The 12242-nt window shown below is 36.9% G+C and overlaps 1 protein-coding gene across 2 annotated transcripts in view; it reads left to right on the forward strand.

Annotated features, from left to right (window-relative positions):
• Positions 1–952: 952 nt before the first annotated feature.
• Positions 953–12242, forward strand: part of cdkl5 (cyclin dependent kinase like 5) — a 29773-nt gene continuing 18483 nt past the window's right edge. For both annotated transcript variants that reach the window (XM_084396156.1, XM_084396157.1), the window contains exons 1-3: positions 953–1086; positions 2110–2374; positions 2488–2522. In XM_084396156.1, the coding sequence (XP_084252282.1) occupies positions 2311–2374; positions 2488–2522 (99 nt within the window). In that variant the 5' untranslated portion in view covers positions 953–1086; positions 2110–2310. The remainder of the gene's footprint in view (positions 1087–2109; positions 2375–2487; positions 2523–12242) is intronic.

A 12242-nucleotide genomic window follows, 5' to 3' on the forward strand; every position in this document is an offset into this window, starting at 1 on the left:
GCCTGCCTGTCTCGAGTTTTCCCATATTACATTCTTCTTTTTGCTGGAAAACCCAGCATTTTTGCCTGTGATGTTTATTAAGAGTGACATATTATGCCATTCTGCTATAATTTTCTGAATAATAATAATAAATAACGTCACCTTCCTAAAATAATTGCCTAAGTTGCTTTTGTCAAAAATGACTTAGGCAATTATTTTAGGATAAATAAATAAATAATGCATAAATAAATAGTGTAGCAACAAAACTGACCAATCGCAATTTTACAGAGCCTATATAATTACATAGATTAGAGATGCGTCAAAAAGGAAAAACCTAAAGGCAAAAGTTTAAAACATACATTGACTAGGCTACTATAACATCATTTGGCAATGATAGATAGATAGATAGATAGATAGATAGATAGATAGATAGATAGATTCGGTCATGATCTATAGGCCTGTTCTTTTTTCTTCTCAGCAGTAAACAGTGTGAGCTGTCTGCTGAATTGATCTTTCAGCTCAGCCCACTCACACTCACACACACACACACACACACACACACACACACACACAAGCACAGGCTCGCCAAACGAGCACATCAATTTGGATGTATGCATGTATGAAATGTAACACATCCGAGCAGGAATGCATATTATCATTTCTCAACCAAACCCAGCCAAAGACGATCTTTCGCTTCTGGACCATTCTGAGCTTTCCTCCATTGTGATTGGCCACAGAGAGGTTCGGTTCGGACACTATTGGTGTGAGCAGTCCGCCACTCACTCGGATTGGTGCCGCTTCGCCTGATCGCCAATTTGTATACACCCTACTACAGCGAAGGCCTGGCTCATGAATATTAACTAGCTTACGTGACTGGACGATTCTGCAAGGTTACCAGGCAACGTCAGCGTGACGTGCTTAATATTCATTACCCGCCCCTTCGCCATACTGCGATCCGTAAGTTCGCCTTGTTAGGTTGTCAATGGCTCAGAATGAAGGTGGATACTGTTGCAGCTGTGATGATGGGTTACCACTGCAGGTGAAAATGAAAACATCGTTACTTGGCGAGGCGAGAGGACAGTTTGCGCGACGTTGTCTTGGACATAAGTGAGTATTCTGGTTGGTGCTCTTTCCATAAATTACGAATATTGTCAATGCGCTTGGTTTTTACGCTGGATGTTTGATGTTTGTGGCTGTTACATCGTTGGTGTTTCTGATGTGAACGCACAAACACGTACACCTCCTGCCCACACACTCCAGGAGACCGAAGTCACCTGTTATCAATTATGCGTTTAAGACCATATTTGATATGTACATAGTCTTTATATTGGCTGGGCACTTTGTATTAAATCGTTGTGATTTTTTTTTTTACCCCACCGTATTTTTACTGTTCATTTAAGAGTGGGTGTAAGTGCTGTGGGCTGTCAGTCATTTCTTGATACTCTCAGGTGGATAAGATGCTTAAAATAATGATAGAACTTTCATCCACCTACGAATATTTCCAGCGCGCGCGCACACTTACGCACGCGCATACCGCACAACACATCAGATGCAGACATGCGCCGCTTTTATGCACAATGCACAAACATACAAGTAGCTGTTGGTGTCACGACATGACCTTCGAAACGCATATCTGGAAATGCATTTAAGTGCAAAAGAAACGGGTACTGTACGCAAATAAAAGGCAGATGCTACCTGTCGCACATCTGAGGTGATTGAGATGATGTCCATCTGTGTTTTCAGCACATTACATCACTGACTTCTGATTTGGCAGAGGATTCTCAGGCTGTCCATGTTCACCCACCTGTAAATCTTTTTAAGAGCTGTGCTTTGCTATTCCCAAAACTATTGGAAAATTCATGATAATTCGTCTGGAAGCTCTGTGGCCCTAAACCGAATCATGACAATCTTAAAAATATCCATTCTTATTAAAATAAGACAGAATATAAACAGTGATCAATGTCATTTCATTATGCATTAGATGTGCCACTGCATTGATGCACATCATGCATTTGATGCATATTCATGTGAAATATACAGTAGATATGCCACATATGATGTAGATCCAGTATGCATGAACAACTCTATTTGACCCCTTCTCTGCAAAATATCTGCTCTCTTCCTCCTCAGGTGAGCAAGTGTGTGCGTGCAGTGTATTAGTTTGCAGGAATGTGTGTCAGTGTATGTGTGTGGATTATGAGAAGAGCATTGTGACCAGCCGGGAGCAGATTTTTGCTGCAATGACCCGTTCAAGCACCGATATCTGTCCCATCCTCTGGCCTTCCGCTCCTCTCAGCCCAGACATGCACCACCTCGCCATCTTTTGACTTGATGAAGATTCCTGACATCGGTAATGTGATGAATAAATTTGAGGTCCTTGGGATTGTAGGAGAGGGTGAGTGCATCTTTTGTTAATATCAATAATTAAAAAAGAAAATTAAAACAGCTGCTTGTTCATAAGCCGTAAACTGAGCATATAAAGCGTTTCCTTTTTTTTTTCCTCCAAAGGAGCCTATGGGGTGGTCCTGAAATGCAGACACAAGGTAAGACATATTTATGCAGAAAGCTGTTGGTCAGCATGCTAAGTAGACCTGAAGAAAGTCCTATGTAAATATGTTGTACAGCTTATTTGATCCATGCAAATTAGATGTATTTTGAAAACCAGATAATTATTGAAGCCGTACTGTTCATATCCACCTGGATGAAGATCACTTACCTATACTGTTTATGCAAAAAAACATTCTGGTAATGTCATTTGTAGAGGTGAGGCTAGTTTCTCATTTTCCCCGTAAGAAAAAACTGCCTAACTCACTTAACCTTTATGGGCCTCGTGACTGTAACTTTCCCAGAAGAGTTGCACGACGTTTAAACACCTTAAACGGTACATTTGTTGAAATATTTCCTTTATAAATATATTTTCAATTGTAATATGGCATGGTTCCCTAGCAACTGGTTCTTTTAAAATTGTGGGCTTCTCCAAATGCATTGCTTGTGGCCTAGTTGGCAGATTTGCTTCATTGTTTGGGAGGCATTTTCAGACAGCCGAACATCGCTAGACTAACTCACAATAAGGTAAATATAGGCATATTTTCAACCAATAGGAGCTGCTTTTATTGAAATTGCTGCTGTGCTGTTGGGAGTTTCAGGGCATTTTTTTGTATCGTCCATTATGCAGTGATTTCTGTGTGTTTTGAAACATTATAGCTTCAATACATGCTCATCCCGAGGATTTAGCCTATGACACTGCTATTGATGTGTTTGTTCAATATACAAAATAGCTTGCGTCTGAAGTGAATCGATGACACAGAGTTTAAGTACATATGCCGAGAGTATTTTTTTAAATAAGATTTAAGCCTCGTTCACACCGAGGACGATAACGAAAAAGACATAGTTCTAAAAATCATTCTAAATATAAAAAGAATAGCAGTCCACACCACAAATGATAAAGGCACAGAGAAACAATATCATTGGAATCCCTTTTGGAATTTTTTTTCCAGCTGATGAACGATAAAAACATTGACAGCCAATCAGAATCCATCCTACTTCATAGAGCTCGAGCATTTAAAGCGACAGACGACAAAACTGCGGCGCATGCTTATAATAAACAGAACGCTATCGTCCGGCGGTGTGGACGCAAATATAGTTTGAACGTGAACGGGCCTTTAGATATGATAACACCTTTTACCACATTCATATAAATCAAAGTTTTAAAACCACTAGATAAAATTTCGTTGTTATCAAAACTACCTGTCTTTTAAGGTTGTTTTCACCAGTCCCTTTTCGATGCTGTTGGTATTTGATTCATGGTTGCATGCCCAGGATGTGTCTTCACGCCTGGGCAGACAACAGCAGTGTGGCTGGTTGCCTGGCTAGATGATGAATGACAGTACAGTGCAACAGAATGGTTAGGGCTCATTACACTTTAGATTTCACTGACCCTCGACACACACACCTCGGAGTTACCACTGATAACATGCACAGTATTCATGCTCTTATCTGTACAGAGTCATGTAGCTACACACATCTTTCTGGAAACAGTTTAAAGGGTCGAGTTGAAAGTCAAAAGTTTTAATGTTTGCATATGGAACTATCATTTAATCATGTAAAGTGGCTTTGTGAGTATATTTATTGATTTTGACAGAGGTTGTGTTAAATAATCAGTGTGCATTAGAATAGCTGAGAATTGATGAAAGAAATAAACCAATCATATTTCCATGCATAATTACATTGTTCCACTCCAAGTTCCTATGCATCATTGTTATGAATGATAATGAGAGCGATAAATTCAGCAGCAAGTATAGTCCTCAGCTTGTGCCAGACCAGAAATCCAGGCTCGTGCTTTTAGTAATTGGTCAGTCAGCGCTTTCCCTCCTTCATTAAATGCATTCAAAATTGCAGCTGAAATCAAGAGTGACTGTTTGTGTTTTGTTGCGTTCTGTCTTGTTTCTCTTTCACGTATCATTATTCCCCAACGCAAATATGCCTGCGATCTATTTACAGACATTCTGAATAGCATTGATCACCAGGAAAAATTGTGCTAAACTTGGATTTCGCTACATACCTGATTGAAACAGTCTTATTAGGAGACTAGATTCAATTTGTTGGTGACTTTTGGTGTTGTGTAGAGCTGTTGTTTGCCTTTGGGTGATTTTGTTATGGAATATAATAAAATAAAATTGGAAAAGAATAGAATAAAGTTTGGCTATTTTATAATGTTTGTGCCGTTCCAGAGTCGTCACTATGTATATTCCTTGTAAATATACTTTTAATTCTGCTTTGGCTTCTATTGCAATCATTTTCATGTAGACTATCTTTCAAAAATTTGAGGACAGCAAGATTTTTTTTCCCCCAATTTTTTTTCTATTTTTAAATAAATGCAGTTCTTTCTATTCATCAAATAATCCTGAAAAGATTCATCATGGTTCGCACAAAAATGTTAAAGTAGCACTACTGTTTTCAAATTATTCTTAGGCAGCAAATTAGCATTTCTGAAGGATCATGTGACACTGAAGACTGGAGTAATGATGCTGAAAATTCAGCTTTACCATCACATGAATAAATTACATTTCAAAATAGATTCAAAGAGAAAATCTTTTATATTGTAATATTTCACAATATTACTCTATTTTTGATCAAATTAATTGAATTGAATGAACCTCAAACTTGTCTAAAAAATTAAGTTGTTACAATATTATATTCTTGTTTATAAAACTGTTGTATAAAAGCAATCAATACCAAATTTGCCATTTTGTGCTGTTGTACAGAGCCATGTTTAGCACTTTTGCATATGAATAGAATAGAATAGAATAGAATAGAATAGAATAGAATAGAATAGAATAGAATAGAATAGAATAGAATAGAATAGAATGGAATAGAATAGGGATTTTCTACCTGCACTCTTTTCCATAGAAACCTATACTGGGCAGTATAGAAACAAGCACCATTTATTTAAATATTGGTAACACATCAATATTGATGAAGCACATGCCATTCACATATTTGACTATATACGGCTTAGTGTGCATCCCAAATCCCCACATCCTCAAATAAACAATCCATTTGTGCATTCATAAATCCACTTAGATCAATGGTGATTGCACGTATTGTTTGATAATTTAATATGCAGAAATGAAATCTGTGTCTGCTTGGGGAAAACTTGAATTTTCTTTAAGAAGGTGCATATTTTGAGCTTGTCCTATAAGTGACTGTTAATAGAGGTACTGGAGAGATGAGTTGTTATTAACTCCAGTTATAGTCATAGTGGTTTTTACAAAGCAGAACACTATCCAATTAGCATGCCAGTGATGTATGGATGAATAAAGGAACAAATAAATTATCATATTTAAGTTTGCAGTCATTAATATGTGTAAAACAAAGCATATTCAATGTGTCTCATTTAGTTACGGTATGTACTTCCCTAGAAGCACGCTGAGATGGAAACTGCACCAGCTAACTTTTAAAAAGCTCAGCGATTCACTCCTCACTGAGAACGCTCTTGTTTCTGGCTTCTCTATTGTTTCTCTCTAGTGTACCCAAGTGATGTTATCCCAGCGAGTGGGGGGCCATGAAAGGCCCTTTGTGCGTGACCCAACACAACAAGAACTGCTGTTTGTTCTTGTCTTTGGTTGAGATATTCTTGTGTACCTTCATTTAGTAGTTTTTGCATTGAAATATACAAAAATAAGTTACGATTCTATTTTAAAACTTCATTATTTTGTTGATTGGGTGTATTATAATAGGTTAACATGTTTTTATGTTCAAAATACATTATTTTTCATATACTGTACATTTATTGCAGTGCCTCTATTCCCAGTCTGTCTGAAACGCATTGATTTCTACAAAGTCCCTCCTTTTGAAAAGCTTATAGTGCTCTGATTGGTTAGCTGCCCCAGTGAGTTGTGATTAGCCAGAAACCTCAAGTGTGTGTCAGAAATGAAACAGCCTTTAATTGTGATCTTCAGCTTCTAACGCAACTGTAAACACACAGTTAATAATGTCATCGGTATTACAGTCTCAGTTCGAGCATTACTTTAGCAGAACGTTTGACAGTGGGATTTTCTTCTTCACTGTTAACAACTTTGTCCTGAAGTGACACCATAAAATACAGTTTAAAAAACATACAAGTGGACATTTCTTATGTATTTAGGGGTGTATATCCAGCGTTGTACTCTGGAAACTGGAAGAAAATGCACTGTACACAAGCTAACTAAATAAATCACCACTGATTCTTAAGTTCATCCATTTTCGTAACGCTAAAAAAGTGGTTTTGCTTTTACATCGAAGAGCGACAGCAGCGTCCGAGTAGGTGCTAGGAGTAAGTAATTACTTCACGACCACTAAAAAAGTATGTTCTATATAGTTTGAGTGTAATCTGAATGCACTACATTCGCTATGCTGTCATTATCATGTGACTAGCGTCAGTTACGTCGCTTCACTGCCATTCATACATCCTCTCCTGTGGCCTCATGGGATAGTAAAGTGTTCATCGAATGCACACTTCAGAACTTGTAGCAGACTTTTTGTCTGAATACTGTGAATTCGGACAAACTTCTTTAGTCACATACTGTTTTTCGCCTACTATATAGTAGGGAAGTATGCGATTTTGGGATGCAGCCACAGCGTTTCAACGATACAGAGACAGTTCACTGAAGCTTTGTCTTCTTTCTTTGCGTACGCCTTTGGGTGGGCATTATGCTAATATTTCTCCATGTGATGTAGACGTTTGCGTAAGAAACATCTAGACTTGGATCGAGGCATTTTTGTATATAAATCTCTTTGTGGGAGACTATGAGCTTTATAACTTTGCAGATCTTATACATACACAAACAGATACATTACACACTAAAGGAAAAGAAAAACCGTAAAAAGCATCATATGACTCTTTTAATATTCTTGTGTATTTGTCAGTCAGATATTCTAAATGTGCTTCGCTCTAGTGCAATGGTCACTTAAATTCTATTAGCATCTCCGCACTTTGTTTTCAAGCTTGCTTCATTAAAATGAGTGAAAAGACATCAAATGCATGAAGCTAGGCAGCAATTTATTTATTTGTCAGCAATGTGCAATCACACCCACACTGATTAGCATTTGAACATCTCATGTTTTAAGATCTATTGAATGACTGTTTGATTTTGCTGTTGATGTGAAGCTCAGTAAGGGTGTTTTTATATTCTCTCTTCAGACGTGTGTGTAGACGTGCGATGGCCTGTGAGTGACGGGGATCATCTGAATTTAAAAGATTGTTCCCTTGGAGAGGAATATATTTATTTTTATAGCGTATCAGTCGAATTGAGGGCAGAGAAGGAAGAGGGGACGTGAGTGTGCATTAGCATTAAATAGGTCACCTTGAGTGGGAACACTGGTTGTGGAGGGCCGTGGTGAGATGACTGTGCAAGGCACCATGGATGAGATTGTGTGTGACAGAAATGCCAAGATGAAGAGATATTGAAAGAAAACGCTTTGGACGTGAAGCTGGATAACAGGGTATTATGTTCAAATTTGATGCTTTGATTTGGAATGTTTTTATTGTTTGTGGATTGGATGGCGGAATATGATGATTAAAGTTGTAGTTTTTGCAAGGCAGAACTATAGTGATATTCCTATATCCTTCTTTTCTAAAGTCCTAAATATGAATATTAATGTAAATATTAATATCCTATACAATCATTTTAACCCAGTCGCTTAACATATGCTACTGTTCAAAAGTTTTTAGGGTCAGAAAGATTGTTTTTCCTAAAGAAGTTAAAGTCATATTAAATTGACTAAAAGTGACAGATAAAAGTTATTTATTTCAAATAAATGCTGTTCTTTAGAATTCTCTATTCATCAAAGAATCCTGAAAAACATGAATCACCATTTTAACAAAAATATTAAGCAGCACAACTGTTTTCAACATTGATAATAATAAGAAATGTTTCTTGAGCACCAAATTTGTAAAGGATCATGTGACACTGAAGACTGGAGTAATGATGCTGAAAAGTCACGTGAATAAATCACATTCTAAACTTTTTAAAATGGGGGTTCAAAAAAAAGTTATTTGAAACTAATTTAAGTCTGTCATCTGAATTTCTAAGTATAAAAAAGGCCAGGGATATTAAAGCACCAGATTTGCCAACACAAAATTAAATTGTGAGCAGTGATTAATTTTACTGTCTGGCCAGGCTTAATCTGCAACCAACAATTGAGCCCATGTTATAAATAAAATGGTATTTGTTTCCTTTACCCGAGTGCTCACATTATTTTATGAGCAGGAATGGTGCTTTAATCCAGCGTCAGACCTGGTAATAAATTGAAAACATCATGAAGGCTTAAAATGGACTCTTAATATCCGTTTACAGGATATTATTTAGCACTTAAACATGCCTCTGTGTCATTGTGTGGCTCTCAAGGCTAAGCTGCCCCACCATGTGTCTAATGTAAACATGTCTGTGGTATTAATAGAACAACAGCTGTGTAGTCAGTGGAACACAATCAATATGTGGGACTCTCTAGTTCCATTGTATGGATCTTATGGAAGACAACATGCAATGCTCTATACTCTACTGCCCAGAGCTTACGCAACCATTCAGGATCGTTGGACATTTTAGGGTTTGTGCCAATGAAAAAAAGCTGAATCAGCTTGGTCAATTCAATCTTTTTTGGGTCAGTGTCGTTTTATTTGCAGTTTTTAAGAGAGGCCATTTTTTTGTCTTCTATGCTGGAGACACATTTCCTATGAATTTCATGTTCATATGGTCAACATTTTTTAGATTTGTTAAGTCGACATGAAATCTAAATTTATTTACCCTATTTATGGTCCTGCTTTTATTTTGCACAATTCATCAGTGCATGTTTTTCCAAAAACAAATTTCCCAAAATGAATATCCATTTTTTTGTATATTGTTGTGAATCTCTAAATTCACATAACTGTTTTGATCAAAAATCTAATTTAAATCAGAAACTACCATTCAAAAATGTATGAATAAAAGTGATGCTTTTATTCAGCAAGGATGCTAGTAAGGAGGATGCTAATTAAATTGATCAAAAATTACTGTTCAGACATTTGTAATGTTACAAAATAAAAATCATTCAAATAAATGGTGTTCTATTAAACTTACTATTCATCACAGAATCCTGAAAAACATGAATCACCATTTCCACAAAAATATTAAACTGTTTTCAACATTGATGATAATAATAAGAAATGTTTCTTGAACAGCATATTAGAATGATTTCTGATCATGTGACACTGGAGTACTGGATACCTCACAGTTATAAATTACATTTTAAAATACATTAAAGTAGAAACAGCTATTTTAAATTGTAATATTATTTCACAATATCTACTGTATTTTTGATCAAATAAATGCAGCCTCGGTGATCATAGGAGACTTCTTTCAAAAACCTTTGAACGGTAGTGAATTTAATCCAACGGTTTTACTTATTTCTCAGTTTATATTTTTCTTCCATTACAGAAAAAAACCTCTCCCTGATAGAATTCCCTTAAACAAGCGCTGACAAAAGTAAGAGGATTTAATACAAATGACTCTTTAATAGAGACCCCATGAATGGAGGAGATATCAAATTTAGCTGTGATCTACTCTGTTTCTCCTGGAGGCAGACAGGGCTTGAGTTCACGATACCTTGCCAGCTCAGGAACCCAGCTTGGCATGAGAGATGTTTTGTTTCCTATCTTAGCAGCAAGGACAATTAAGGTTGCGCCAGCTTTGTTGGCAATATGAAATTAGATCCGTGCTGTTTTTCAACAGCATTGTTGTTCCGATCGTACGGATGTTAGAACGGATGCCAACGTCGTTATTAAAGTAAGCGATACTAAAAGTTGGCTGAACTGACTACGTGTTCCGCTCTGTTTCATGGTTTAGCTGTCTTTAAAATGGCATCTAATTATTTCCTAAGCAAATTACAGTAACCGTACCATGCATTTAGCGAGAACATGCACAGGCCTCTGTGAAGTGAAACTTCTGACTTTCCGCTCTCGTGTTGAGAGAAATACCCTCTCAAATGATCTGACCTCCCACCCTCTGAACGGCACAATGGCCGTGAAGAAAGCTGTGAAGCTAAAGGAATTAAAACAGGCTTGCCGCTTGTAATCCTACTATCTGCCCATGCTAGAGTTATAGACACACAGACTCTCATGCATCCCCTCATGAGTGACAGTACTGATATATTAACTCTGAGTGCTTTGGACCCCCATCGGACCCTTATGTTTCCCCATCAACACAACAAAGTCAACAGCCCGTCTTTCACAAGTACACCTGACCTATACATTAACATGTTGTAATCCAAAACGGAAACAACTAGCTAAAGATCGGATTACCTGTCACCAAATATCAGAGATGTCATTGTTTGATGTCACTCTGTATTATCACAGGATTCTGTCTGGAAGGTAAAGGCATATTTTTAGTGCATATGCACTTTTGTAAATAGAATTATGGGTTGGTCTCCATGGTTATTAGAAATATGAGACACGGACGCTGTGTGTGGTGGGTTTTTGAAGCTGTGAAAGTCTCAGCTTCTCCATAAACACCTTTCAGATCCCAACCCCTCCGCTTTCTTCACTGTCCATGACTCATTCACCCCCCTATATATATACCGAGAGACAGACAGGTTTGTCAAGTAAGTGAAGAAACTAAAAATATCTGATTCCTAAATGATGTTGCAAGTTTTTTTCAGTTTGTTACGAAATGCAGAAGCAACCATTTACAGGTTATAATGAATTATCTTCACCCTGAATGTAGGATACAGAATTCCCATTATTTTTATAGTATGTAGTGTACTTAAAGGGATAGTTCACCCAAAATGTTAATTCTGTCATCATTTACTCACCTTGGTGTATGCATTTTTTTCTTCTGTGAAACACAGAAGTAGATGTTTTGAAATTCAGTGTGGTCCTATGAAAACTATTTTAAAAAAAAACTTGTTAATTAAAATAATGCTGAAATAAAATAAAATATAATTAAATATTAGATTTAAAACTTATTTTAATTTGTTTCCAACTCCCAAGGCAACATTTAGAATTGGTTTAGTTTACTAAAATTAGTACTAACTGAAAATAAATGTAATCAAATGGAACTTGTAATGTTAATAAAGTTGTTGTCCAAAAAAACAAACAAATCTATATGCAGAAAAATGATCATTTTCAACCTTCATTCTGACCCTCTGTCTAAAATGATCCGTTTTTAAGGGGCGGTTCCTTTAAGTCTGGTCAGTAAACGGCTAATGTTATGATTGGTTAACATCATTGCATTAGAAACTGTCAACGCCCTCATGAGTACAGTGTTTTGAAAACATTATCCAAATGAAACCGTCATTTACAGACAAAAAGAATTATGAAATAATTTACTTGCGATTTGTAATGCAGCTGCTGTAAGATCAGTTGGCTTCTTCATCTTTCAACAAAAGTTTCTTTGTGAACTCTCCATTCCTTGTTTACAAAGCAAAATGCTCCGAACAAACATATAATCCTGCGACACGATTTGGGACACCATCAAAATACCATCCAAGATGCTGTGCTCCTTGTGAAGCGCGTGGAGTATGTCAGAAACTGAACGCGCATCTGTATACTGTATCCAGTGTAGACAGCGTCAGTGATTATAATGGGTTCTATTTGCTTTTGACATGACGCTCACATGCAGTGTAGGCAAATGTCACAGATTAGGCGACTGAATGCCAGTAGTGCGATGATGTATAACTAATCCTCAATGTCTTGCTCTGGAGGAAGTCATATGCAAATGTATTTGCCCATGTGATGTCACAGATCCCGC

This window comes from Rutilus rutilus, assembly GCF_951802725.1.
Source record: "Rutilus rutilus genome assembly, chromosome: 22".
Lineage (NCBI taxonomy): Eukaryota > Metazoa > Chordata > Actinopteri > Cypriniformes > Leuciscidae > Rutilus > Rutilus rutilus.